The sequence below is a fragment of the Mycotypha africana genome (genome assembly GCF_025528875.1).
Source record: "Mycotypha africana strain NRRL 2978 chromosome Unknown BDF20scaffold_3, whole genome shotgun sequence".
NCBI lineage: Eukaryota > Fungi > Mucoromycota > Mucoromycetes > Mucorales > Mycotyphaceae > Mycotypha > Mycotypha africana.
This window is the reverse complement of record NW_026515727.1, coordinates 1,879,235-1,906,563: the sequence shown is the minus strand read 5'-3', so window position 1 is coordinate 1,906,563 and position 27,329 is coordinate 1,879,235. Positions and strand designations below refer to the sequence as shown.

The 27,329-nt window shown below is 38.8% G+C and overlaps 6 protein-coding genes across 6 annotated transcripts; 3 read left to right on the top strand and 3 right to left on the bottom strand.

Moving 5' to 3' along the window:
* The first annotated feature begins 2,009 nt into the window (after positions 1 to 2,009).
* BDF20DRAFT_860838 (uncharacterized protein) lies at positions 2,010 to 3,558 on the top strand. The gene has a single exon (XM_053080542.1). It carries the CDS (start codon positions 2,044 to 2,046, stop codon positions 3,499 to 3,501), a length of 1,458 nt encoding a protein of 485 aa, XP_052938409.1. The 5' UTR covers positions 2,010 to 2,043; the 3' UTR covers positions 3,502 to 3,558.
* Positions 3,559 to 7,213: 3,655 nt separating this feature from the next.
* Positions 7,214 to 8,954, bottom strand: BDF20DRAFT_860832 (putative phosphatase regulatory subunit-domain-containing protein). The gene has a single exon (XM_053080541.1). The coding sequence runs from the start codon at positions 8,780 to 8,782 to the stop codon at positions 7,421 to 7,423; it is 1,362 nt and encodes a 453-aa protein (XP_052938408.1). The 5' UTR covers positions 8,783 to 8,954; the 3' UTR covers positions 7,214 to 7,420.
* A 3,875-nt stretch (positions 8,955 to 12,829) lies between these two features.
* On the bottom strand, positions 12,830 to 14,308 carry BDF20DRAFT_911685 (uncharacterized protein; the record flags this gene model as incomplete). Its single annotated transcript, XM_053083857.1, has 2 exons — positions 12,830 to 14,161; positions 14,240 to 14,308. The coding sequence occupies 2 exons, from the start codon at positions 14,306 to 14,308 to the stop codon at positions 12,830 to 12,832; spliced, it is 1,401 nt and encodes a 466-aa protein (XP_052938407.1).
* A 1,538-nt stretch (positions 14,309 to 15,846) lies between these two features.
* On the bottom strand, positions 15,847 to 16,310 carry BDF20DRAFT_834098 (uncharacterized protein; the record flags this gene model as incomplete). The annotated part of the gene is made up of 3 exons (XM_053078709.1): positions 15,847 to 16,022; positions 16,101 to 16,102; positions 16,138 to 16,310. The coding sequence occupies 3 exons, from the start codon at positions 16,308 to 16,310 to the stop codon at positions 15,847 to 15,849; spliced, it is 351 nt and encodes a 116-aa protein (XP_052938406.1).
* Positions 16,311 to 20,464: 4,154 nt separating this feature from the next.
* On the top strand, positions 20,465 to 22,210 carry BDF20DRAFT_398638 (uncharacterized protein). Its single transcript, XM_053075370.1, has 2 exons — positions 20,465 to 21,150; positions 21,238 to 22,210. The coding sequence occupies exons 1-2, from the start codon at positions 20,787 to 20,789 to the stop codon at positions 21,948 to 21,950; spliced, it is 1,077 nt and encodes a 358-aa protein (XP_052938405.1). The 5' UTR covers positions 20,465 to 20,786; the 3' UTR covers positions 21,951 to 22,210.
* Positions 22,211 to 22,931: 721 nt separating this feature from the next.
* BDF20DRAFT_805758 (kinase-like domain-containing protein) lies at positions 22,932 to 26,758 on the top strand (the record flags this gene model as incomplete). The annotated part of the gene is made up of 11 exons (XM_053076507.1): positions 22,932 to 23,135; positions 23,212 to 23,295; positions 23,467 to 23,685; positions 23,756 to 24,368; positions 24,831 to 25,003; positions 25,064 to 25,142; positions 25,362 to 25,538; positions 25,689 to 25,774; positions 25,841 to 25,915; positions 26,012 to 26,225; positions 26,646 to 26,758. Coding segments are annotated over 11 exons (2,037 nt in total), but the record flags the coding sequence as incomplete, so codon positions are not given.
* Positions 26,759 to 27,329: the final 571 nt, after the last annotated feature.

Sequence of the window (27,329 nt, the reverse complement as noted above, 5' to 3'; positions counted from 1 at the left end):
TCTGCAGCAACGAAACGTGTCAGAAAATGATGCGGTAGAAGGGGCGTCTGTCATTCTATCTCCACCTAGCATGGCTCAGATTAGAAAGGGTGTGCATGCCACACGCATCACGACGCCTCCTTCACCCCTTCCGTTCGACATGTACCATCACAGCTCTAGTCCAGTGTGTAACACCTATGAACAGGATGCGCAGCAGCACAACTTATACCCACATGCGACAACACTTGACATAAGCACTACGATGCATCCTCTGTTTTTCCCTCCAAGCCATCCCTTCGATGACAGCAGTCCATACTACTCGCCTTCTCCTTCAAGTCATTACCACCACCTCCGCCATCAGCACAAGGGCTATCACCACCGTTCTTCTCACTCTCAATCTTCCTATTTCGCTGCTGCGAATGGTCATCCTCACCGCAGTCCAAGCAGAACAAACACGAGTGTTTCTACAGCCGCTACCCGATACACACATCATAATGCAGATGTGTTATTGGACGGCTCTACTTTGCCAGGCAGTCGAGTGGATAGTAACGTGGATACTGTACAATTCCTCCCCTCCTCTTTCCCTATGCCTACGACGGCTGCAGCTACCGCAAAGCAAAAAGACACATGGACGGCTCCTGTACAACAGCCACTGTTGCCACCTCCTCTGCTGCTGAATGACGAGTTCCTCCCACTAGCAGAAAAGCGGAAAGAAGTGGAAGACGACCGCACATCCACCTTATCCATCACATCCAACACATTTTCCGTTTATACTCCAGATGACATGCTCTTTGAAGACAGTTATCCTGAACATCCTCATAGTAATAATAATAATGAAAATAGACATCCTCGTCATCGTATCATCATAACCCATCAGAATAATAATAATAATGCGCAACATGTCAAAAGAAGATGACACAATTAAAAAGAATGGTTTAAACATCTACTATGGCAATTTCTTTTGAAGTGGATATTGAATCATCGCTTTAGTACCAACAGCAGCAGTACGCAAGTGAAAAAAAGCGCATGTGGTATAGTCATAAAGGTCTTTCATAAGTAAAAACTGACCAACAGCATGCCATGCTTCTTCTTCCATGCTTCTGTCGCCATGAATATGATTGGAATGACTCGTTTTGTTGTCCTACTTTACTGTAGTCCTGACATCTCAATGAGTCAATTTAAGCACGACAGCTTAATATGTATTCTAGTCGCCAGAAAAAGAAAAAATAGCAACTTTTTTAAATGTCATCAAAAAGTTAAAAAACAAAATACAGCTTCATGAGCTACTCAGATCAAAGTGTGTGTGTCATGCATTTGCACTGCTGGTTTTTTTTTCGATTTTACAGGAGGACACGAGTGTAGAATTTATGATACAGTTAGCAATGTGCACTCTAGGAAAAATAACAAAGCCTTGGTTAAGTGCTGTATGCTCTTTCCTACCTGCTTTTTTCAATAGGATTTTTTCATTGTTTGCACAAGAGCGGGCATGTCGGACATCGAAAAAGTTGTTGTGGAGCAAATCCAAAAGAAAGTTGGGCAGTAGCGGATGAAGGTATGAAAATACTCTACTGTTCCCAATCTTTTAAAGGTTATTTATCTCATTCTTATTGAGGGTTTTTTCCCAAACTTATTGGAACCAGCCTCTCATACCATTCAGTTATACATTTTCAAAAAGTGTAAATGTGCATTTTTTTTTTTCAAAATGTGAAACCGCTCACCTCTATTCCAAGACAGACTGCTATTGTTTGATCTGCAAAGATTGAACATGAAAGAACATACAAAATGATGCGTTTACTGCGTACTGCTCGTCTTGTGCTCTTTTTTTGGCTGGTGGGTAGTTTCTATATCCTCTGATAGAACAGATGATGTGTGTTTTCTTTCACGGTCTGTGCTATATTTATTACTGTAGCATGATCTCTGATGCAGTTAGCCAATCAGATGGACGTGCAGAGAGTAATTCTTATCGTGAGAAGTTTGAGCTTCAAAGCATGATTCGTTTCTTTTCTACTTTTTTTTTTTTTTTTTTTTTTTTTTTTTTGTATTCTCCAAATCAGCGAGAGAAGGATGAGAGACCTTTCGTTAGAGTTGGTGGAATTGATAGCACAGCATTGTCCATCGAGCAAAGATAGAGCTTCGCTTTGTCGAGTCAATCGATGGTTCTACAACGGTACCATACGACTTTTGTATAGAAACGTCATGTTGAACACACTGAATCAATATTATGCATTCGGAGGATCGCTCAAAGCCAACCACAACAATCGATGTTACACACGACGATTGGATCTATCGAGTTTGACGACTCGAGGCGCGCGTTTGACAAAGAGGGAAGCCGATAAGGTGATCGTCGCCGAAGAGCTGACGGAGATCCTTCGAAATTGCTACTATTTAGAGGAACTGTCTATAGGAGAACAGACGTTGCGCGCTTATGCCAACTCCAGTCTCAGGCAGCCGATATTCCATCATGAAACAAGGCTCACGACGATTGAATTTATAGACATTGGTGATAGGAGCATGATTCCTGGTCTGGAGCGATTTCTTAAAGTACGGATGGACAGGTCGACCCGACCACGGGCACGGGCTGGATGGGCCTCCTCCACGCAAGATGCAGCCAAAAGCGAGCTCTTGGGGGAGGATGAAGAGGGTGGCAAAGACGTAGGCTTGAAGGAAGCAACCACTGTTGTGCACGACGACTGGCTGATCCCAGCCAAGCTCGAGTCCATCTCCTTTTACATGTGCGTCGCGCTGTCGCAAGAAAACTTTTTTATTCCTTTTTTCGACACATTCGCTGCATCCGAACACTGCCAGAGGTTACGTAAACTTGACATGGCCTATACGCGGGTGACAGGTCGTCTTTTTTCAAGTCTGCGGAAGGTGACCCAGCTGACGCATCTGAGCGTCAAAGGATGCCACGTATTAAGCTGCTGCTCTCCTTTTATCGATTTCATTGAAAACAGCCACGACCTGGTGGAACTCAACATGGATATGAGCATGAATGGTATTGGCAGTACTCGATTTTGTGCTGACTGCCTTGGACGCATCGTCCGATCGGTGGGGAGAAAGATAAAGTCGCTGGACATGGGGGGCCATGATGGCCTCACGGATACCGTGTTGGAGCGATGGATGAAACAGCCATCCGACTTGCTTCAGCATGTAAAGTATGTATCGCTTGCCTATTGTCGGCATATCAGCCAAGACGGCTTGAGGGCGTTCATAGCAGGCCTACCCCATCTTTTTTATCTCAATTTGGCACAAATCGCCTTCAAGAGAGACTTCCGGCTCGTTCCACCGCTATTAGAGATGATCCACAGTACGAATGCTCACATTAAGGTTCTCGAGGTGGGTTGTACCCATCGACGATGTGATGACGAGCCTCTTTATGGATGGAAGCCAGCCATGAATGGAAGACGATTTTTTTATAGCCGAGATGAGGTGGAGCCTCGATTTGTCTATTCCAACAAGATACTTTTCACAGAGCAAGAACAATTATCCCCTTTGAATCGCTATTGGTCATTTATTTCTTGACATAATAAAACATGTTGACGAAGGCCATGCACTTTGAGACCATTTTCTGGAGGTGAGGGAGGATGGATGGGTTGCATTTTCTTTGGATAATTTCAGGAGTGAGTGAGCAGCCCCCTCCTCTGACGTAAGGGTGGGGGTGTATTGTAGGATGACATTCACAGTGTATGATTTTGAGACGGTACACAAAAGTTTTGCAAATTCTGTTTGAAATACGGCAGAAATTTCAAACCTACAAAGGAATAAAACGAGCAAGTTCTGGTACAAGGATAAATTCCTGCCTTGTGTCACCAAGAATCATAATGAAAATTCTCTTTTGAATTGATCTATCGATTTAAGAATTTCCTTCGTTTCTTGCACCAAAACGGCGGTTACTTGTGCTACCTGTTATCATTACCCGCTTTTAGTTGCCGCCTTTTTTATGTACCACATGTAAAGAGATCCCTTTGAGTTATTATGTAAGGAAATCGAATAGAATGCATTGCGAGTGAGATTATCTCTTCTTTTTTGTTAATTATGGTTAGTGTGTTTTTTATCACCATTTCCTTCTCCATATCACTTCTTTTTCTTTGTCTAAATAAAGCAATTCAATTCCAAGATGTTCATGGCCTTTTTTATTTTTAAACAAAAAAAAAAAGAGTTACACTGCGGAACCGTTTCATAAAAACCGGCGCTATTACTGAACGTATTTTTTTCGTGTAGATCGCTTCATCAACGCCGTACGCGCTACCTGTAGCGGCTTTTTGAGGAATAAACGTTGCTAAATCAAGTGACTGTGATATGAGTGCATCCGTTCTTTTGGCCATTTCAATGAGGATAGGCCTGCACAAAAGTGGATTCCGTTTTTTTCGATTTACAGTTTTTGGCTTATCTTTCTCCTAGATTCTCTCCCTTTTTGTGTATCGAGTTAACCATTTTTGTTACACTGTAACAGTAGTAGGTCCTTTTTCATATCCTTTGAAACCGGAGATATTGTCAACAAAAAAAAAAAAAGAACCAAAAAAAAACCAAGGTTTACCGCCTTTTTCCCCAGATTATTAGCATGAACGAATCAGCTTTTCCCCCTTTTCGGTTTTAGTCCCCGTTCTCAATGAATGCCTGATATGTATACTGTTGATAAGCTGATAAAGAAGAGAGGACAACATGCATTGAGCGAGAGAAGATAAAGCGAGCGAGCGAGATAGGAACTGAGTTTCTTTTTTTCTTAATGTTGGTGATAGGTAAAAAGACGAATTTTCATAGGAAATGATGTTATGTTGCAATGGAGAAAACCAACGATCAGATTCGATCTCTCTGCAATGGGATATTCTCTTGCGCGCTCCCGCTTGGATAACTAAGAAAAGTAAATTCATTACCACTTGTTATGATCAAGTGATCCATCTCTCTGTATTGAAAGAATACAATTTTGGTGCGCTTAAACCACCTTTTTTTACTTTTTCGGCTTTGTATAGGGTAACTCAAGAAAAGAAGCAAGTCATACAAAAAAAGGGGGAGGTGTGCGAGCTAAAAACACACAAAAAAGAAAAAAAAAAAAAAACCTCACGTTCTAGGCAATATATCTTTTTTAGTATGGAAAGGCCATGGATAGCTATCTATCTTCTTTTTTGATACTGAGATAAAAAGAACGAAGAGATGAACACTAAATCAGAATTGTACAAATCATGAAATTAGATGGTTGGATAATACGTAGAAACAGATTTTTAGGATTAAATTGGAAAGAAAAACAAGGGCTCAGACGTAAATACAAATACAAACATAATCACCAATACTTTTTGGTTCTTTTGTTTGAATAGGATATGATTCTATGCCTATTTTTTTTTTACTTTAAGAAATTAGCCTTTTTTTTTTTTTTTTTTTTTTGTTTTTTGGTTACCATTGCAAAAAAGATATTCTCATGAGTAAAATGTACTTGTTATTATTGTTCTTGTTGAGTATGGGAAAGTTGGGCAAATAACCCCACAAAATTAGCCTTTTGCATACTGTTTGTGCTCTCTCTACCTATCTGCAGAGTATCATTATTTTGATTAAGCTTGCAGTGCATGTAGTATGAATGATGCGAGATTATTTACAAGTACTGTTTTGTTTTTGTTTGTTTATTATTTCATACATAAATTGAAACTGAACATGTTTTTGCTCACATAAAAGATCATAGTATAAAGTAAATGTAGAATGGCCAACCTGTTTGGTTTGCGAGAAAAAAAAAAAAATAAGAATTGTTTTGTGTTCCTAAAGGTATATTTGGATTACAAATGAAACCCTCAGTGATAAATAGAATCAGGCAACTTGTAAAAAAAAAAAAAAAAAAAAAAAAAAAAGGCTTCAAAAAGAAACGATACCTTTTTTTTGCCAACATGAGAAACGGAGAAGGGCTAGAAGGTTCCCTTATCAAATACCATCTACTACGACTTACTACGACTACAACTGGTAGTAGATTTGTTTTTGATAGAGTTATGGGTGGTCTTACCGTGCAATTAACCTTTTTTTTTTGTTTCCAATTTCAAATCTTCTGTTACGCTTGATTGCCTTTTCTATGAAAGCAAACACGGTCTCATTGGCGGTGACGGCGGGCCATGGCGTTTTTCGATAGTTGAGAATTGTGATACAATAAGTACATAAAGGGAGAATGGCTTTGGAGGTAGTTATTTACTTTGTCCAAGGGACTTCTTTTGATAATAAGCATGCGAGATGGAAAAAAGTAGGTCACACGCAATGTAAAATGGTCGTTTTACTTTGTAATGATTCTATAAGTGAGTTGATATGCATGTATGTTTATATTTTAAAATAAAAAAAAAACAATCCTGTTTTATGTGGTCTATAGACACATACAAATATATTTATATACATGTGTGTGGGAGAGTTTTGCAACGATGATAAAGAAGCATAAACTTTTTTTGTCACTGAGTCAAAAAAAGAAAAAAAAAAAAAAAAAAGAAAAGGCCAACCCATACACATCAACCTACACTAGACGTTTTGATTGCAACAAGTCAATCGATAGTTGCTTTATGTAGAGCGATTTAATTCAGATACAAATACATTGTTCTATTTTCCTCTACTTTATCCTACACAGGAACCAGTGATGCTGACTTTGAAAAGAAACCATTACTGCTATTTATAGACGCCTTTTAAAAAAAAATAAAAAAAAGCTGCATAAAAAAAGCGCGAGTAGATGGAGACGGAGAGGGGTAAAGAAAAAACAGAAATTTAAAACGCAGGGCAATTCCCAAATATGGTACCTGCTCCAGAGTTTGTTTCCTCATGCAATAGAGCCTTAGAAAAAAAAAAAAAAAAAAGAAAACAGCATGGTAGACAGACGTGTATCCTGTTAAGAGACGTTTCGTCTAAAATCTACTGGACTGTCCCTTTGAAGACGTCTTGTGGTCATTGATCTTTTTTCTACGGTGGATGAACACTGCGCATCATGTGTTGGAGTGTTCGGATCTGACACGGAACACTGAACCGATAAAATGGAAAAAAAAGAAAGACATTTGTTTTACGCATAAAAATCCAAAGATGACAAAACTGCAGAGACTCTATGCTCACATTCTTCAAGTCAACAAAAAGAATTTTTGCTTTGATATGCTACAGAAAATACAGACTGTTTATTATAATGATAATAAAAAAGGTAGAAAAAAAAAAATGATATGCTGGTGAAAAGAAGAAAAAGCGATTTTCCTTCAGTCAAAATTCTTTTTTTTTTTTTTTTTTGGTTTTTTTTTTTTTTTTGCAAGGGTAATTTTTTTTTTTTGGTTTGAAAAAAGAGAAAGATAAAAGATATTAAACATGCAAAAGGAAATAGGGGAATATTAAAGAAAACTATATTTTATATATATAATATATACAGAATACAAAAGTACGGAAAAATGGTATGTTTTGATAAGGGAACAAAGGGGAAAAAAAAATAAACCAAAAAAGCAAACTTATCTTAAGAATAAACAGCTGAAGGAGAGCTTGATAATGTACTGTAAATAGGACTTGAATGAGAATTGTAGAAACAATATTTGTTGACAAAGTCAGAATAACTCATTTGGTAACAACCTTCCATGGAGATAGGAGCCATAGGAGAAGATGATAGGGAAGCCGCGGCCTTGACGGAGGGTGATGATGAGATAGGAATAGGTTCGGTAGGAGATGGTATCATGGATTTGCGTAATTTAGGGGCTGTCACCTCTTCTTTCTTGGTATTATTCTTGACAGATGAAATGATTTGACCATTGTTAGCAGCAAAGTAGATAGGAGGTGGGGTATAGTAGTTGAACATGGCATCATCGTCGTCGGGTGTTTCAGGTGGTGAGGGGGGTGGTGAGAGGAAGGAAGATTTACTGTTACGTGTAGCCGCTGTGAGAGAGGCAGTGAAATCGTAACGTTTGCCGAGCACCTTGGTATCTTTGATCTTTTGCTGGTAATTCATGAAAGAGTTGCTGGTATGTTGTTGTTGTTGTTGCTGTTGCTGATGGATTCTTTCTTCCACCTTGGCTTCTTCTTGTTCAGTCATTGTTAATCGCTTCATCATCTTTTCAACCTCTGCTGTTTCCGTAGAGGGTTGGTATTGAGCCATCTTTTCCTTATCAGGGCTGATCACAATCTCGTAGTTTAATCCATTATTGTTGTCCCAGAACTCCTGTCCATTGACAGTATATCTGAGCGCCAAATAGAACGTCTGTGATGTTGTCTTTTTTGCTTCAATGGGAATCGAGAATTCAAAGCGATCCCACGTGTTGGATGTGCTGGGGATGGATTCACGGAAAGTGCCGGTGACTTCTTGAAAAGTACGCCAGAGATCAAATGTATAACGGATAGTGACCAGCTTGTGGAAGGAAAGGTTGAGAGCTCTACAACGTCCTTCCAATAAAAACTGATTCTTGGCCATCAATGAAGGATCGCCTTCTGTCAAATTGACAGATTCCAAACGGATCTTGACGTTGTGCTGATCAAAGAACAACTGACTCTTTGTCTTGGCAGCAGACCAGTTGGGCTGTGTCAAGATGTAATCATCCACCGACGTCTCCATGACAGGTGGATCTTGTTGTACGGATGTGGGCGCGTGTGTTTTGTAGAAATAACGGACTTTTTGGAGCTGCTCTTCCTGGTCGGGGAAACGTACACTCTTCTTTTTCTTTTGGTAGACATCTAATTGCAGTTTGAACTTTTGCTGTTGTACAATAGGATCATTGATTTGATATGCAGAACGCTTCAATTGAACTCTTCTTTTGTAGGTATGCTGAGATGGCTGTTGCTGTGAATGCAATGGATTATAGAAATGCAATGAACTTAGAGTAGACGTCATTTTTCAAAAGACACACGTATATACAAAGAGGGAGAAAGGAAAAAAAAAAACAAAAGAAAAACAAAGAAACCTGGTATTCAAATAAAAACAAAAAAGAAGATGGTATAAAGGTTCAAAAGAAGATGGAAAAGTAAAAGTACTTATAAAGAAAGAAAAGTAAGCCAAAAAAAAAAAAAAAAATCCAGTTTTGAACCTGAGAGGAACACCTCCTTTATATACTATTTCGTGAAGGGCGTTTTTTTTTTTTTGCAAGAACAGAAAAAAAGATAAGGTTCAGCGGTTTTCTTTAAAATAAACTCCGTTCAGATCTGGTTTATCTTCTGTCTGGACCTTTTTTTTTTTTCCCTTTGCTATCCTTTATGTAGTACAATCTGAACCACCCCATAAAAGATTTACTTTAGATAGAATTCGCTTGCAACAACTCTATTCGTTACACTTTGTTATCGTTACAATTCTATTTGCTATCAATAAAATAATAACGGGTAACGAAAGGGCAGCCAATGTCTTTTTTCACCCAATGACTGCTTACTTTCGTAGAAATTTTCTTTTTTTTTTTTTTTTTTTTTTTATCTAGTGTGGTATTTTAAAATTTCTTTTTTGAAATGGCGTCAAAAACAACATGAAAGTTTGCATAGGGCTTCTTTACTCTATTTGGGTCTGTAACAGAAAAATCATTTGACCCCGTTCTTTCAAAGGACCTTTTTTTTTTAATTTTTCTGTAATTTGGAGAAATTACAATTAGAATTCATGTAAATTGTAACAAAAGGTTCTTTTGAAATTCTAACTTTGTTTTTTCTTTTGCATGCGAAATACCAACGGGACCAAACTCTGAAAGAATGAAATTTCACAAATGCCATCCAGCAGATAAACCACTCTTTTACTAGGATATGATTCATTGTTAAAAAGATGTCTACTCTTTCAAGTTTCTTTAGTAAGCACATATTAGTGCGGCGCTTACTGTTTTTGTCCAAAAAGAGCATCCTTGATAGATACAAAATTAACTATCTATCAATCCACACGCACAATCAACAAAAAAAAAGCCAAACCTAAACCTGAAAAAAAATCAGTAACAAAGATAGGCTTTTTACATTTTTTTCAGCCCATGTTTTCCATTCCGTATATTTTCCCGTCTGTTCATACTTGAAAAATGATTTTTCATTTAAAAAAAAAAAAAAAAAAAAAGGAAGACTCCCATATTTCACCGTTGTTTACTGTGATTTGTTACTGAACGTATGGGCCGTATTATCAACAAACACTCTTTTCTAAGGATTTTTAACATCTTTACTTTGGCTCGCCATAAAGTAGAAAGGGGAAAAAAAAAAAAACGCATGCTCAACAGTTTCATCAAGCGGAAATCAAGGTTTAGGACCTGTCAAAATATAACCCTTGTTCTTTATTTCCGTCATGCGTTTTTTTAAGAAACAGCTTTTATCTGTCAGATAAAGTAGTCGGAATGACATTCTGTCTAAATATTTTTATGTTTTGTCCAAATATTTATCAGATGTATACATTTATAAATATATACATATCTATACTAAACATCAAAACCTAGTGTTTTACATCGCTCTAGTGGATTTCTGTATCCCCCCCTTTTGTCTTTTTACAATACGCAAAAATGTAGTGCAACTGCATAAAAACAAAAAACCACACCATTGTTTCAAAAAATAAAAGCCCTTGTCCCCCCCTTCTCCCCCCTCTTTTTTTTTCTCTCATAATCCATTAGTCATACTCCAAGACAACAATTGGGGGTGCACGTTCTAAAAGAATACCTGCTGTACAATGTCTATTATTAAGGAAAAACTGTATTATTGGCTTGATCGACACTCTGTCAACATGCGTTTATTTGTCCTGGTCCGTTTAAACGGCAATGGATGCCTTTTTTGAAGAAAAAACGAGAGATAAATAGCTTTTGTTAATCTTTGAAACTTTTTCTGCATAGAGAGAGTGAGAGAGAGAGAGAGACCCGGTTCCGTACGGAAATAACACACGACGCGTTCCACCTCTATCCCAAAAAGCGAGTGGATTTGGCTCTTCTCCTGTCCTATATTCAAATCCCGAAAGCATAGACGCTTTCTATGTCAACATTTTATTCTGCTGACCGTCTTTGAGGTCGCTTGGTTAAGCAAGAGACCAAGAGTATTCTGCAATGCTACTGTTTCGATCGTTATAGTACCAATGACAGAGAACTGTCATGATGTGTATGTTTTTTTAAGGTTTTTATTTTCAAGTACAGACGTGTATCAGAAATGTCAACACACTGTCAACCGTTTTTCCCCTTCCCCCCCTTAAACTCAAGCTCTCTCTCTCTCTTTTTAAAATAAAAACCCAGCTTGATCCCACCCCATCAGCGTATCCATGCCAACGGGTTTTATGACGTATTTTCTGTCTCAATAGGCTTCAATTCCCTTTGCACGATACGTTGATGCCCGATTATACTGCCATGACAACCACCATTGGATTAGATTGTCATCCAAGGGTCCCTGATGAAATGAAAAACCAACACCCTTCTTTTTTTTGGTTTTTTTTCCCAATCCATACCGTGCCTAAACCTTCTACCTGGGAGAAATCCGATCCCTGTGCGGTAAAAAAAAAAAAAAAAAAAAAAAAAAAAAAAAAAAAAGAAATCATTTTCTGCATCCGTTTGGCAGAAATCTCTCTTTTTTCTGCTTGACTTTTTTATTTTGTGATTGCTTTCTGTCGGAATCCATGGTTGGGTCTGCTTAAGGGACGTGATGGTGGTTTTCGAGAGAAGAGCTATAGACAACTCCTATGTTGAAATGAGACGACCCAACTCTTTTCCTTCGTTTGCTAAACAAGTCATCCAAACATGGATTGTTTATTTTTCATCCATTAAAACCCTACTTTATCTGACTGAAAAACAGGGATCGTCTTCCGTCTTGCACCGCCCATTTATGAAAAATATGAAATGAATGAAAAAAATAAAAATATTTGGTTTTGTTCCTGGATTCACCGCCACCCCCACACTTGAGAGGAAATCCCTATTCTAATCTCCGTTAAAAAAAAGGTCGTTTTTCCAAAAATAGGATGGACATGGAGAAGCTGTTGTACAAGATCAAAAAATAAAAAAAAAGGGAAAAAAAAAAGGCAGCAAAAGGAGGGTGAAACTATTTCCTCGACAAGCCTTGAATGGCAAGATATCTATGTGATCCTTAAAGACATTGTTTATAAAGAGACGCCACGTACACAAAACTGACAAAGAATGAACATGTTTTGTTCTCTTTGCAAAAAAGAATCGATTTCCCCTTGTTGCTTTCAAGTAAGCTATAATGAGGTTTTGATCCCAGCCATGTCAAGTGTCTGCTTTGATCATTTCCATGGGCAAATACGAGCAGTCGATCGCAATGAGTCGCTCTATCTAGTTGACATTTGATAAATGAGTAGAAACGTCGTTACTGGACTGAGGCAAAAGTGTACAAGAGCCAAAAAGCTGATTTTTTTAAATAAGACTACAGAAAAAAGAAAAAAACATGCTTTGGTAGTAGGATGGTCTGTATGAGTAGTCAATGGCGTGCTTTCTTTCTTTGCTGACACGCTCTTATCCTGAGCATGAGGACAGTGGTTGAAAAGTATATCATGCTAATGAGAAATGGAGCTTGGCTTTCATCCTCTATCGTTAGAGTTTCCTCTTGTGAAAATGTGTACTTGAAAAAAAAATTTTCTTTTTTCCTAAAGGCAGTAAAAATAGTTTTGCAAATCCTTTTCTTTACCATGCAACGTTCATTCTTATTACAGTAGATCCTTGACTTGTATATCAAAGACGAGGCATCTTGTCATGTCGGTCAAAAAAAAAAAAAAAAAAAAAAAAAAAATGGATCATAAGCATGTGCTATGTTTGAAATCTCAAAAAAGAAAAAAGAGAAAAGCAAACAATGGAATGCACAAGCTTGACATAAAGAAAAAGACGCTATTGAAGAATGATATATTTTTATTGATTTATAACAATTTGATTTTGAACAAAATCAAATTTCAAGAAAAGGAACGGAAGGAGCAGCAAAGGAAAAGGGGAAAAAAAAAGAAACGAGCGGATTATCGATGAACACGTCGGCTGACCGATCGAGTGATTCTCTTGGTGTGGGTATCGGCCAGCCGGACGGTCTTTTTTGCCTTCTTTGTGGCGACCACAGCAGAAGACAAAGGAGCGGAAGGGGAAGGAGAAGGAACGGAAGAGGCAGAAGAAGCAGAAGCAGAGACAGAGAGAGAAGCGGACACAGAAGCGGAAGGAACGGAAGGAGAAGAAGCAGAAGCACAAGCACAAGGAATGGAAGAGGAGGAGGAGGAAGAAGAAGAAGCGGAAACGGCAGAAGCGTAGAGAAAATCGGCGGATGAGGATGAGGAGGAGGAGGAGGAGGGAAGAGCGGAAGGAGGAGGAGCAGAGACGACAGAAGCAGAGGACAAAGAAGAAACGAGAGCAGAGGTGGAGGAGGAAGAGGCGGAAGGACGAGGAGTGGTAGGGCTAGCGAGACCCAAACCAGAAGCAACTGGTTCATCAAGCTTGTGTAGAACACGTCGCCGAGCATTGATGAACCAGTTGCTGATCTGGCCTAATCCCAACTGGGTCTCGCTTTGCAGGTCTTGCTTCTGTCGTTCTGTTGGGTATGGGTGGTGGCGGTGTTGTTTAAGCCATCCCATAAGGATGGCTATTGCTGGTTTGGGTAGATTTTCTCTACGCTTCTTGCCGGTGGTATTGTTGACGGTGCTGAAGGTGGTGGTGGAGGAGGAAGACGAGGCGGAAGTTTTTGTTATTCTATTTTTTTTGTTTTTATTTTTTATTTTTTGTTGTGGCGGCTTTTTTCGTAATGGTGATGGTGATGGTGATGGTGCTGGTGCTGGTGCGGAAGAAGGAGAAGGAGAAGGAGAACGAGAGGAAGACGATGATGGCGATGGAGGAGGTGGTGACAAAGGTGGCGGTGATGATGATGCTACTGCTGCTGCTGCTGCTGCAAGGAGTTGTTGAAAGTTATTTTTATGACAAGTATTGCGTCGATACTTTTTGAGGTCGATGATGGTGATGGGGTGACGCTTCCATCTATGGGTGGCGGGTGGTGAAGATGGAACGGGAGGAGAAGGTGAGGAGGGAGCGGAAAGAATGGAAGGAGGAGAGCAGCAGACAGCAGTGATGGACATGACGTCTGTTGATACAGAGTCAATGTCCATCGCATCTTGATGGTGATAATGGTGGCGGTGATGATGTTGTTGATGATGATGATGATGATGATGATGATGATGGCGGTGGTAGTGGGTGGAGGGGCGAGAAAGCAATGTCAAAGGTGGTAAAATGGGACAACCATTGGGGCCATGGTTATTGAACAAAGACAGTTCCTTTTGATGGTTGAATGAACGGATTTTGAATGGATGGAACTATGAAACATTCAACAAGTTTGCAGGTTATTAGTTAACTATATCACACACAAAATTCTGTCATGTATGTCAAATTACCTGTCTTCCGGAGCGGGAAGGATGGTGTTGAGTGGATCGGATGGCGGAAGTCTTGGATGGCATGAACATTTTTATAACAAAAGTAGGATTATTGGTAGAAAGAGCTTTGACTTTTTTTTGGATTTTGATAGGCGCTAAGAACAGATGTGATTTTTTTCTTATTAAAATTGACTTGAGTAGATGTAAAATGTAAACAAGTGAATTGAGGAAAGAGAAAGAAAATTTGATAAAATCGTAAGAAATGACAAGTATTTATACAAAAATTTTTCAAAGGAACATGCATGACAATTATACTGAGAAACGTCTCTATCTCTCGTTTTGATCGGCAAAGAAAAGAAAAAAAGCACTTAGCTCTAATTGAAGGTACACAGAAAAAAAAAAAATCGTAATCATAATAATAAAGTGATTAGAGAGTACTTTTTGCTCATGCTTGTGAAAGTCAAAGAATGAACAAAAGCTTTTCTCATATCAAGAGATAGATAGTTAGATATCTCTTTCTATCTTTCTCTTTCTTTCTTTTGACATAGTGTTCTATTCAAATGTTTTTAGCACAACTTGTCAAAAAAGCCTTTTTCTTTTTTGACAGGCAAGTTTTGAAGGGTCTCTTTTTTTTTTCTTTCTTTCTCTTGGTTTTAACGTCTTCTGTACCACTCAAGACAAGGTTGGAAACTGTGAGATAGCATGTTGAAAAGTCAACTTTTGTGTAATGAGCGATTTATTTTTTATCTTTTCTCATTCCTTGGAGAGACGAGATAAGAGCACGAAAAGGCTTCCGAATTCGATCAAGAACAAGAGTCCTCAATTAAAAACTCTAATTCAAAAAGAAGGGAGTCGAAAGAATTAGGGCGGGGAACGGGTGCAAAAAGACACTGAAGACATTTTGACAGATTTGACATGGAAATCAATAAGAAAGCAAAGTAAAAAGAACACAAACGTTGAAAAAAGTCAAATGCAAAGTGCGTACATCACTCTTAGTGACAGAGTGACAGTAGAACAACTGACAAGAGAAAGAGGCCCTATTTTATACTGCTACTGATATCACGATTATATCAACATTTCTCTACTCTATCCAGTCTGGTCTAGATGTCGCGATAGATTGTATGACATACTTGTGAAATGGACATTGTACAAGAATGTTATCTATTCAATTACGAAACAGGCGCAATACTACCTTCTTTTTTCAGAATTTGTATAAAGTGTCATGGTCAGACATCGTACAAAAAGAAAGAGAGAGAGAGAGAGAGAGAGAGAGAAAATAGGAGGGAGCGACATAAACAAAAAGAGTTTCCTTTATTAAAGAGAAATCGATGAACAAATACAGAATGCATGGCGTGCGTGATTGTGCATAGACTGAAAAGCCGTCTCTTTGCTTCCATTCTTTTAACTTGCTCAAAGAGACATTGCTTCTATCTATTACATTTTGCTTGATTAGAGCTACCGCCACTTTTGATCTGGTGCATAATTTTACAGGTGTCAGTGTAACGATTGTGCTAGGCAACTATTTTACAGCCTGAATCTCCTTGTGATTTTCTTTTTTCTTTCAAGAATCGAATACTATTGGCCGGGCTTATTGTCAATGATCTGCAAGGAACTGAAAGCCTCCTTTGTTACTTTTCTACCGCCACCTTTGCACGGGAGTACGCCTCATAGTAGAAGCAGCTTGTCAAAAAGTAAAGAAAGACAGGCAAATGAAAAGAAAACTCGAGACAACACTCAAGCGGAATATAGCTGACAACGAATAAACTTGGATTAAACATCATATGCTCCTGATTCTTACTTGTAACTATTGTTTTGTTTATTTTTCGGGCTTTTTTTTTTTTTTTTTTTTTTTTTTTTTTTTTTTTTTTTTTTGCTTTCTTACAGCTACATTTATAAAAATCATGCTCAGTGGTACAAACCTCAGATGTGCAAAACCAGGCTTTGAATTTTGAACTGTACTTTTTGCTATCCTGCAGATAGCTGTCTCAGACGGAGGGGGATGATGATCATCAGTCCTATGAACAAGCATGGATCTTTGAAAATCAAAAGGTATCATCCAACAAATGGTACATGTTTCCGTTCTGCTCGACATGAATGAGGCAATGATGCGTGATTCTGTATTTTTTCTTTTCTTTTTTTTTTTTTTTTTCCCTTGCACAAAACTGCTTAGGTAAACAGTGACCTTACTGTCAAATGTTTTTGAAAGCTTGTACAAAAAATTGCGACCCTGGGGCCCATGAAAGTTGAAAGGGTATGCATGTTACATCAGAAAGAAATAATTAAAACGATTCAATTGGATCGCCACTCGGGTACCAGATACGGAACCTCTTTAACACAAACATGCTGGTCCGATCAAAAGAAGAGAGAGTACCACAAAATCAGACGTAAAAGTAAGCTTACTATAAAAACGCGTCCTGTAGCTCAACATTCAAAAGGCAGATATATTTCCAAATGTAAGGGAAACTAGCTATCATTGACAAGAGCGATTACTTGAAAAATTTATAATTCACTATTTGTTAACGTTTCTATTTTTGTAAGTGCATGTGGATAAATGCATTGGCTCTTGATGTTTATAATGTTGGCCATTTAAGCTTTTTGTGCGCCTTCACTTTTTTGGCTGATGTTCAATTTTCTTTGCTATGGAACCCAAAGAGACAAAATAGTTTCTGCACACCCATACATTGGCTAAAGAGTTTCTGAAAGCGTCCCTCCATCCTTTCAACATTATTTTCTTTCCTTTGAATGATACAGGCTGAAATATCTTCCAGTATAGTCAATGTTCACCTCTTTAGCCAGCTTGAAGGAGCTTCCTAACTGTCGTTTGCCAGTCTATGGGAATGAGCAACATGTGATAATTTGTACTTTATCGATGCCCAGACCAAACTTGGGCTCGTTCACAGATAAGGACCTTCTAAATCCATCGTGCGTTGGTGCACTTATAATTCTAGATTCGTTCTTCATACATTAACTTTATTCCAACACATCATCATAACCATAAAAAATTAAAAAAGAAAGAACTTGTAGCAGATACTTCGTAGATAATCACTTCCTAAGTCACTGATTCAAACCTAGAAGCGAGATAGTTTGTTCCTATGGCAGTACTTTCCTCGTATTTGCAGTTAATATGATATTTATCCGCAAGAGTAAAATTTACTTTCAACAACGTCTGACTCTATGTCATAACTGAACCATTGTTCCCAGCTTTTTTTTATATTCTTTCTGTTTCGTAATCAATGTTCATTCTCAATGGGATGTGCGAGCCTCCAGCTGGACTTCTACTGAGGTGGATGCTTATTGATGATTGCAGCTTGTATAAAAAATAGGAAATAATGAATGAATATACTGAAGGATGGACATTAGTAAGTCTCCTTGTTCCTTTTCTTAACAGTGAAGGTGAATTAGAGCTTTTGATATGATCGCTTAAAAGTGTTGTAGCCTATGATACTGTAAGACTTTATGAGTAGTCCGCAGTTACTGCCATACCCTGCATGGTGGATATCAAAAAGTTGAAAGATAAGCAATTCATCTCCTACATACGCCCGCTCTCAAAGATTGTTGAGACATCACTCTAATTTTTGAATAAAGGAAGGAAGAACTTCAACCGTTTCTGTTCTCGCCCTCCCTCCCCTCTGGACTGTATTGCGGAATAGAAGGCGTCTATCTGCTACTGTTGTAACTCCTCAACACCACATAAGAAGAAACAGTTGGCCCTTTCCAACAAAAAGATGTATGTATTGTCAACAAATTGTCAGGGAGTAATAAAACAAAGAATGGGTGCTTCTCTCTTCTTTCATCTGATAATAAGGAACAGAAGAAAGCACTGCTCAATCAAAATGGTATAGACCTAGGAGCAAATGAGGCCATTAGTTCTGCTAATATTTGTTCAATGTGATCTTACTGTTGCGTACAAGCTTAAATCTTGTGTAGATTAGTGTTGTTTTCAATCAAAATACAATTATTTAAATGGACTGATAATGCACTACTCACACACTCCTGCTTTCGTTCGCTTACAGTATCTTTATGGTGAATTAGCCCTTTCTATCTCAAACCGCTGTGCTTAAACTTGTAGTACAAAAGTTATGCTAGACGCAAGACCCAATATAGATTTAGATGACAGAAGGTATCGCTTCAGCGCAATGTCTGAAGCTCATTTTCTCCTTTTTCCTTTTGCGCGAAATTGGAGTTTAGGTAGTTATCGCCCCTCTTTGCTGCATTGACATTAGACAAGGTTAAAAGTTGTTGCATGTTCTTCTTTGACGCTTTGAAGAAGCAAATATTTCTATTGAGGATATAATATTAGCCGTCATTTTCGGCTACGATACAGAGTCTATAAAGTGGTATTGACGAATGGGTCATTTGCATACATGTCTTTTTTTAACTTTTGGCATGCATAGAAATAGTTCAGCGTTCATTTAAACTTTCCAAGAACAAACAAGTCTTACTATTCTTCTTTCTTCATTCTATACTTGTTCTCGTCTTGTTCTCGTCTTGTTCTCGTCTTGTTCTTATATTGTGCCTCATACGTCTATAATAAACATAAATACTTTGTTGCAATTTTAAAAAAAGTTAATAAGGACCAAGAAGGGTTATAGAGTAACTATTAAAAGCAGCGGCTCCTTTACACAAAGTGGCTTTTGGTTATGCGTGACATAATTTTTTTTTCTTGCCTATTTTGTGAGTGTCCATCACGGATACAAACAAACAACTGCTATAGATAATGGAAAAATGCGTAAATTGTGCGTGTAAAAAGGGAGAAAGGGTTCAATCTCAAGCGTACGAGTCCGTAATAGAGACAGGACTGTAACGGAATAAATAACCAATGACACGTCTTGGCACCAGACGATAGCAGTCAAAGGCCTTGCTTTTCTTCAGTTTTTGTTGCCCCCACTGTCTGGCAATCGTTGCGGTTCGTAACATATAGTACTATGTATTGCTTATGGGATGGGAGAGGAGAATGGTTCAAGTGCGAGTTTCTCTAGAATTAGACTTGACTACTTCTCAAAGCATCTGTAGGTGCAATACAGCCTTTTCTTTGGTATATGAACCACTTTAACCCGACATTTAAATAGTACACTGATTTTGCTTTTTGTTTTTTGAACGATTCGTCATTTCTGTTGAGTTACTTCGATAGGCAGCGCAACGTAGAGTTAAACCAAATGACCAAGGGAATCGGGAATTTCGTTGATTAGCCACGCTTTTTATTCAGGCATCGAGTTTTTCCTCGGTAAGTTTCTACAATTGACAAATCTGGAATTTTTCTGGAAACAATTTTGGTAAATAGATCAGGCGTACAAAGCTGATCTAATGGTGATGAAAAAATACAAGCCTTTGGAAATTTTTGTTGTTGTGCCGACTTGGGTTACCGAAAATAATAAAAAGAACTTTTGCACTCCCTCCCTTTCGAGTTACCTAACCTTGCACATGGTGTGCACATACCATACTCTTTTGTTATTGTATATTGGTACGTCCAGATGTTGAGTATAATACGATCCATGGCGAGTGTATGGTTGTCATAGTGATCCGTTTTCCTTGTCGGTTGCCATAAGGTTACCAGGACAATGATTTTTTGGTTTGCGGACATTGATGTTGCTTGGAGAAAACGAATGAACGAATGAAAGAAATGATGAGTTACGATTGAGTTTGAAAGGTGTGCTTTGGCTCGATATGTTCATTTGGTACTAGCGAGCATTATATGCAACTGCTCCTGGGAATAGAAAATGGCATGGAGCAAAGAAAGAGCTATTTGATCTGGGCTATAATGGATGGAAATGAATCCAAGTCTGTGTTTCGGTCAATAAAAGGTAAACCCGATGACAACAAGACGAACGGATCAGTCCAACTGGCTTTCGATTAGACGATTATGCAGATGAAAATTCAGCCAGTCAGGGCTCGCTCATCACTTTTTTCTTTACGATTCAAACAGAAACTACCATAAATAAGTAGACTTTAAAGAATTTGACAGTATAATAGAATAGCAAAAAAAAAATGACTAAAAACAGGGCCAACTATGACTACCAGAAGATGAGTTCAATTGTTCTGGCAATGTTCTTTTTAATCTATCAAATTGTCAGGGGAGACAAAAAAGATAACGTATTTAAAACTCCTCCGATGTCCCGCTTAAAAGCTTTTTCTTACTTGAAATGGGCTCTTTGAGACAATTCTTCCTAGTCAGGTTAAGGCGGTGTTGAATTTTTTTTTTTTTTTTTTTTTTTTTTTTTTGCACTTCTTTGCCAAAGACAGAATCTTCTCCCTTTTTTTTTCCCTTTTTTTCATTTTCCTCAAAACCTTTTCCAACGTCAAAGAAGGGGGAACAGTTACTCTTGCTATTTATTCATCCTATTTGTAATCTTCTTTCATTATCTTGACACCAAGCCTGGTTTTTTTTTTCTTTCCCGACCAATCAACGACCTTGTGAAAGAAAACAGCATCACTATTTATTTCAGTCATTTTGACACCAAGAAAAACCATACATCATAAAAATCCTCTATAGATAGCTATATACCTCTTTTTTTAAACATATTCAAAAAAGGGAAAGCATTTTTTTTCTTCTTTTGCTATCATTATTACCATGCATATTCAATCATCTAAAGAAGCCAGAAAGATCATTGGCGTTGATCTGGATCAAACACTCGCACAGACTTTAGAGAGTCTTGTGCAATGGCATAACGATACCTACTCCACGAAACTGAAGGTATCTGATTTTCACACTTACGATTATTGGAAGGTCTGGGGAGGTACAAGAGAAGAGACTTGTATGAAATTGAGAGAATTCTATGACTCGCCTTATTTTGATCAAATACAACCTGTTCGGGATTTCGCTCTTGAAGCACTCAAGATGTTGAAGAAACGGCATTTTAGTCTAGTGATTATCACGTCAAGGCAACAGTTTATTGCTGAAAAGACCAAGAAATTTGTCGATCGACATTATTCAGGTAAAAACTTTTTGTTTTTGACGGATAGGTGGAACTAAGCAGACGATGATGGTACTTATTCTATGTTTGTTTTGCTTGGGTTGAAAGGCATTTTTGATAGCATCTATTTTTGTAATTTGGGATTATCGGATGCAGAACAGCTAGACTATGTATCCAAGCCTAAATCAGCCATTTGTCAGGAAGTCGGTGTGGACGTCTTGATCGACGATTGTCTAGAACATGCAGTGGAATGCTCGACGCTGGGCATCGACATTTTACTTTATGATAAACAAGGGAAATACATCTGGAACCATGAAGATGTGTTCAATAAGAATCACAATTGTAGCAATAAGCGACGAAAAAACACGCTGACGTCAACATCCAAAAGATTATATCAACGCACGCCTACTGAGTTATCAAAGAATATACATCGAGTGAAAACCTGGAGGGAAATCATTGAACAGTTTCCAAAGCCTTCGAGTCCATTAAGGTATTGCTTTTTTAAAGCATCATCGTCGTCATCATCCACGTCCACCACCAAAACAAAACCCAATAGCACTGTAAGAAAAGCAGTAAAGAGACGGAAGGATGCAACAGACGCTGTCCCGTCCAACTCTAATGACGAGGAACTCATCATTGACGATAGCAGCGGTCATCCAACATCCAGTGATTACGGCACTTTGCTTCATGACGATCAAGATGAAACAGGTGATGAGGACGTGGAAGAAAGTGAAAAAGAAGAAAAAGATGATCAACAAGACAATGATACACCGTCGTCTTCACATTATCCGTTATGGAAAGACAACCGTGTTTGGGTCTAAAGCAGTTACCTTTTTTAACATTGAGTTCAAGATACAGACTCAAGTTTGTGTTCAAAAATTAATTTATTTTCTTTTTTTTCGAAACGTCTTTCTCCATAACAATCGCTCTGTTGTTTAATATTTGGCTGAAAAAATAAAGGCATAATGGCGGCATAGGTTAGTCTTTTTGTTGCTTCCTATCCATAAAGAAATCATTAAATCAAGCAGGAAAAAGAGAATGTGCATGTCTTTATGAAGACACTACAAAAAACTCCTCCCCCTTATTATTATTTTTTTTTTTTTTTTCTGTCACGTTGAAAGGTTGGACCAATATAAACATTTTTTTTTTTTTTTTTTTTGCAAAACACACAACTTAAATCGTTTTTCCCTTTTCTTCTTTTTCTTTTTTTTTTTTTTTATTTTCATTTATATAAATTCATATATTTTTAGATGACTTTGTTGGTCCATCCTCTTGAACAGAATCAACAACAGCAAACACAAGAGCAAAAAGGATCCGCCAAAAAATCAATAACAGCGACGGTCGAAGCAGTAGTCGTTGTTCCTGACCTAGTTTCAGATAATAATCAAAATCGCAATAATAGCAGCATGCCAACCAGCACCACTCAGAACGCCGCTAAAGACGCCGACAAGACCGCTGTTGCTCATCTTCATCACAATGCCTACGCCGACGAACCTCATCATTATCAAACTCCGGCACCCACCTCCACTCTATCCACCTCTACTGCCACTGCGAGCCATGCTGCTGCTGCTGCTGCTGCTATGCAACCATATCACCCATATGAAACATATGCATCGGCTGCTAGTACGACAAATCGGAGCCAACAGCAAAGGGCTTATTCCGTAACTGCAATGCCTACAGAATTATTGCAAAAGACGTATTCCAATAGAAAAGGAGCAGTAGCAGCAGATCAACAACAACTGCAAGAGGACGCATTCCTAAGGCAACAACAACAACAACAACAACAACAAGAACAGCGTCATCGTTATAGTTCGAGTCATAGTCATCACCACGAGAATCAACACAGCCATCAGCCTTGGTGGCAATACTACTATCAACTTTATCATTATAGCTTACCACCCGGTAGAAAACCGACCGTTTTTGGACCGTATTTGTTATTGCAAACATTAGGCGAAGGCGAATTTGGCAAGGTGAAATTCGGTATTGAAATCAAGACAGGACAAGAAGTAAATGTCTACTTTATTATCTCTAGAATCAACCCTATAGTATGGCGAAAAGGCTCATTTCTTCATGATCTTTTAGGTTGCTATAAAACTGATTAGAAAGGATAGTATTGACTCCACTTCTCGTATGACCAAAGTGGAGAGAGAGATATCTGTGTTACGAGTAAAGTATAACAGAAAAAAGGGATATCCTCATCTTAGGATGGGCGGGGGGGAGACGGAAAAAGAAAATAACATATGTCTATATATGTTACATGGTTTTTTGCTCAGAATTATGAAACTCTAACAAAGAAACTCATTCTCTTCCCCTTAATTTCCCTTTTTGCATTACTAGGTACTCCATCATCCGAATATTGTTGAATTATTTGATGTGATAGAAACAGAGAAATATATTGGAATTATCTTACAATGTGCAACCGGCGGTGAGCTATTTGACTATATTTTAGCTCATCGATATTTGAAGGAGAAAGATGCCAGTCGATTATTTGCTCAACTTATCAGTGGTGTCAATTATATGCACAAGAAACACATTGTCCATAGAGATTTGAAATTGGTAAAGGATAGATAGGACATAGATCTATGGTGGCCATGTGAGATACTCAGCCTTTTTTTTTCTCTTCCAGGAAAACTTATTGTTAGATAGACATCGTAATGTGTTGATCACTGATTTCGGCTTTGCAAATCAATTCTCTTCAGCCCATGATGATTTAATGTCCACGTCTTGCGGTTCGCCATGCTACGCAGCCCCAGAGTTAGTGATGAACCAGCAAGGACTGTACGTGGGCCCTGCTGTCGATATTTGGTCTTGCGGTGTTATTTTATTTGCTATGCTCTGCGGATATCTACCTTATGACGACGATCCAGCCAATCCAGAAAGTTACAATATCAATTTATTGTACAAATATATCCTCAACACGCCCTTGGTTTTTCCTGATTATATTTCGGAAGAAGCATGTGATTTGATGAGCCTCATGTTGGTGCCTGATCCTGAAAAAAGATGCTCCATGGAAACCATCATGGCACATCCTTGGTTGGCTACTCATAAACATTTGTTTGTTTTACAATCGGATGAAGAGGAGGAAGAAGAGCTATTGCAGCAGCATCCTGAGGAAGAACATCAGCCGTTGCCACAAGCACGCGAAGAAGAGGAAGAGGAAGAAGAGGAGGATCAAACAATGATCACTTCCACCATTTCAACGACAAAGCAAGAAAAGGTACATGAAAACGCTGCCGTCAGTATGACACATGTGGAAGATACAAACAACAGTAATAGTAGTAGTAGCTGTAATAGCAGTAGCAATAGTAGTAGTAACAGCGGTCATAAAGATAATCACATTGTAACCTCAGTCATGGGTGATGAAAGTGAAGACGCGGTTGTACTGAAGAACACAGTTGTAACAGAGCACAAGAAAGAAAAAGATCACCATCATCATCAAGAATTAACAGTGATTGTTGAGGATACAACCACAGCCAATCAGAACGGTTCTCAGAGAGAAGAAGAAGAAGAAACAGATACAATGATGCAAGAAGTACCTGCTAGTACTGAGGATTCCGTCTCGTCCACACCCGCCTCCTATGATGCCGATAAATCGACGATCCACATCGCTGATGAAGCCATGACAGATGTACAAAAAGAAGAGCAACCAGAAGAAAAGCTGGCACCTAAAACACCTATTACTCCTTTGCCTTCTACCTCAGCAGCAGTCGCTCAATCTTCGAAACCGAAAGAAATCACCACCACCACCACCACCACCACCAAAGAGGAACAACACAATCACAAAAAAATACGACCTAAATCAACGGCTTCATCTACCGAAAAGGTTCTTCATTTCCTTTCTGGTGTACATAGTCACACGTCTAAATCAAGTCAAGTAGGACGCGATAGTAACACGAATAATAGTATGAATGTGAATATGAACAAAAAGAACAAGAATAAACGCACGAGACACATGTCTTTGGTATCCGACCCTACAACGGCTACTCACAAAGAACATCTCCATGCTGAATCGAGTGCCGCAGCAGCCACCACCACTACCACGTCCACATCCATTCTACACTCAAAATTCCTATCGAGCGTTACGAACCAACATCAAAACCGCAAAATACAGCAACCATCACCCACATCCTCCCCACCTACTGCTGTCAAAGTAATTGCATCTGCTTTACCTAATTTCAGTTTAAGTACGCCTCATTCTATCCATAAATCCACTACCCATTCTCTGTTGGAAGCAACTACTACCGCTCATGCGAATGCCTCCGCTTCAGCAACGAAAAAAAGAACCGTTCGTTTGAGTACTACCCTATCCCCGCCTACGTTTCTATCTGCCACTCCCCCGCCAGCTTCCTCTGAAAGAAGAGGTACAAGAAGAAAGACGCTCAGTTTATTAGTCAACTCAATGACGGAAAGTCACAAAAGTCCTTTTTACCGTCGTCAAAACAACAATCATTCAATGCAGCAGCAACAACAACAACAACAACAACAACAACAACAAACGATGACGACGCAGACTGCTACATCTGCCTTGGCATCAGATAATGCAAAGGCTGCAATCACAGAAGGTAGCGCTAGTCGTCACCCTGATCAGCCACCTCGTGCTCCAATGGAACCTTCTATTTCTGAGCATGCGATCGATTCCACCCACGTCAGCATGGCTGCTGCTACTGCTGCTACTGCTGCAGCTGCAGCAGTAGCAGCATCAAAAACAGAGAAACATCGTAGTGCAGGCAAAAAATTCATGGATTGGTTCAAGAAAAAACCACTGAGTTCTGCCCATCAAAAGACGGTTGATCTGCCTATCACGATGAATAACAACCGCCATAAAAATCAAGCCTACGCACCTGTGGGATATGATTCAGCGCACAGGCAATCCAATCTCCAGCATCCACATCATTATCCTCATCGTCATCCTCACCTTGATAAAGAACCTGTCATTAAATTACGTACTCATCACGGTGCTGTAGATCAAGAAGCCCTTACCTCGCGGCCTCCTCATCAAGTATTCCAAGATGTCAAGGTGGCCCTTCAAAGCTTGGGTTTAGAATTTAAACGGGACGGAAGTAATGATTTTAAATTAAAATGCTCACGACCCAAAAGTAAAAAAAAGCGTATCTTGGATACGGAAAGACGATTCTCCATATCACCTCAGCACCATTTCCATCATTCTACCACTCCACATTCACCTTCACGTATGATGATGTTACATCATCATTTATACAAAAATAATACCCACTCACCTCACCATACCAGCACTAGCACTAGCACTAGCACCAGCACCAGCAATAATGATATCCATCATCATCATCAGCTTCCTTATCTCCATAATGAAAGCACGTTTCATACCCAATCGCTCAAGACGCAACCACAACAAAATGGAATACGATCTTTATTGAGAAGGTCAAGTGCTCAACAACAACAACAACAACAACAAAGGGCTTCGACCAGTAGCATCAGTAGTGGCGAAATAACGACCCCTCCTCCTCCTCCTCCTCCTGCTTCTTCATCTCCACTTGAAGACAAGATAGACCCAAAGAATAAGCAGGATGAGTGCGTAGAACCAACTACGGGTAATAGTCCTCAAACGGTAGCTCCTATTTATGGCGATCCTAATGTGGATCCAGGAGAAGAGATCCGTTTCAGTATAGAGCTATGTAAGATTAAAAACTTACCAGGACTTTATATTGTGGATATGCGTCGGTTGAGAGGCAATGTATGGGCCTACAAATTTATTTATCGTAAATTGTTGGATACGTTGAAATTAGGTGGTAAGGATGGCTACCTAAGCACAACAGGGGGTCATGGCTTATCCACTGCAATTCATCCTAATAGCAGCCAACCGCCCATGACAGCAGCCACAGCGACTGATCTTTCGACAAGAAACACAAAGAAAGATGAACACGCCAATGCAAAAGAGGGAGACGATGTACAACCACCACAGACGCATTCGACAGCGGGAAAAACAGTGACAGTATCTACTTGAGTACCCCCTTCTCTTGATTATCTCTCTTTTTTTAACGCGTTATTTATTCTCTCTACACACACATATATATATATATATATACATATATAAATATATATTGTATTTCCCATATACATCTTGAAACATAGAAAATGCACAACATATGAATACCATTGATAAAGGAAAAAGATTCCCTTTCATCTACCATCCAGTCTCCTTTATACACCACAAAAAAAAAGGA

What these genes read in the sequence shown, in the direction of transcription:
- BDF20DRAFT_860838 (XM_053080542.1), top strand. Translation starts at nt 2,044, where the DNA reads ATGAGAGACCTTTCGTTAGAGTTGGTGGAATTGATAGCACAGCATTGT.
- BDF20DRAFT_860832 (XM_053080541.1), bottom strand. Translation starts at nt 8,782, where the DNA reads ATGACGTCTACTCTAAGTTCATTGCATTTCTATAATCCATTGCATTCA.
- BDF20DRAFT_398638 (XM_053075370.1), top strand. Translation starts at nt 20,787, where the DNA reads ATGCATATTCAATCATCTAAAGAAGCCAGAAAGATCATTGGCGTTGAT. An exon ending in TGTCGATCGACATTATTCAG is followed by an intron (nt 21,151 to 21,237) that starts GTAAAAACTTTT and finishes TTGGGTTGAAAG; the next exon opens with GCATTTTTGATAGCATCTAT.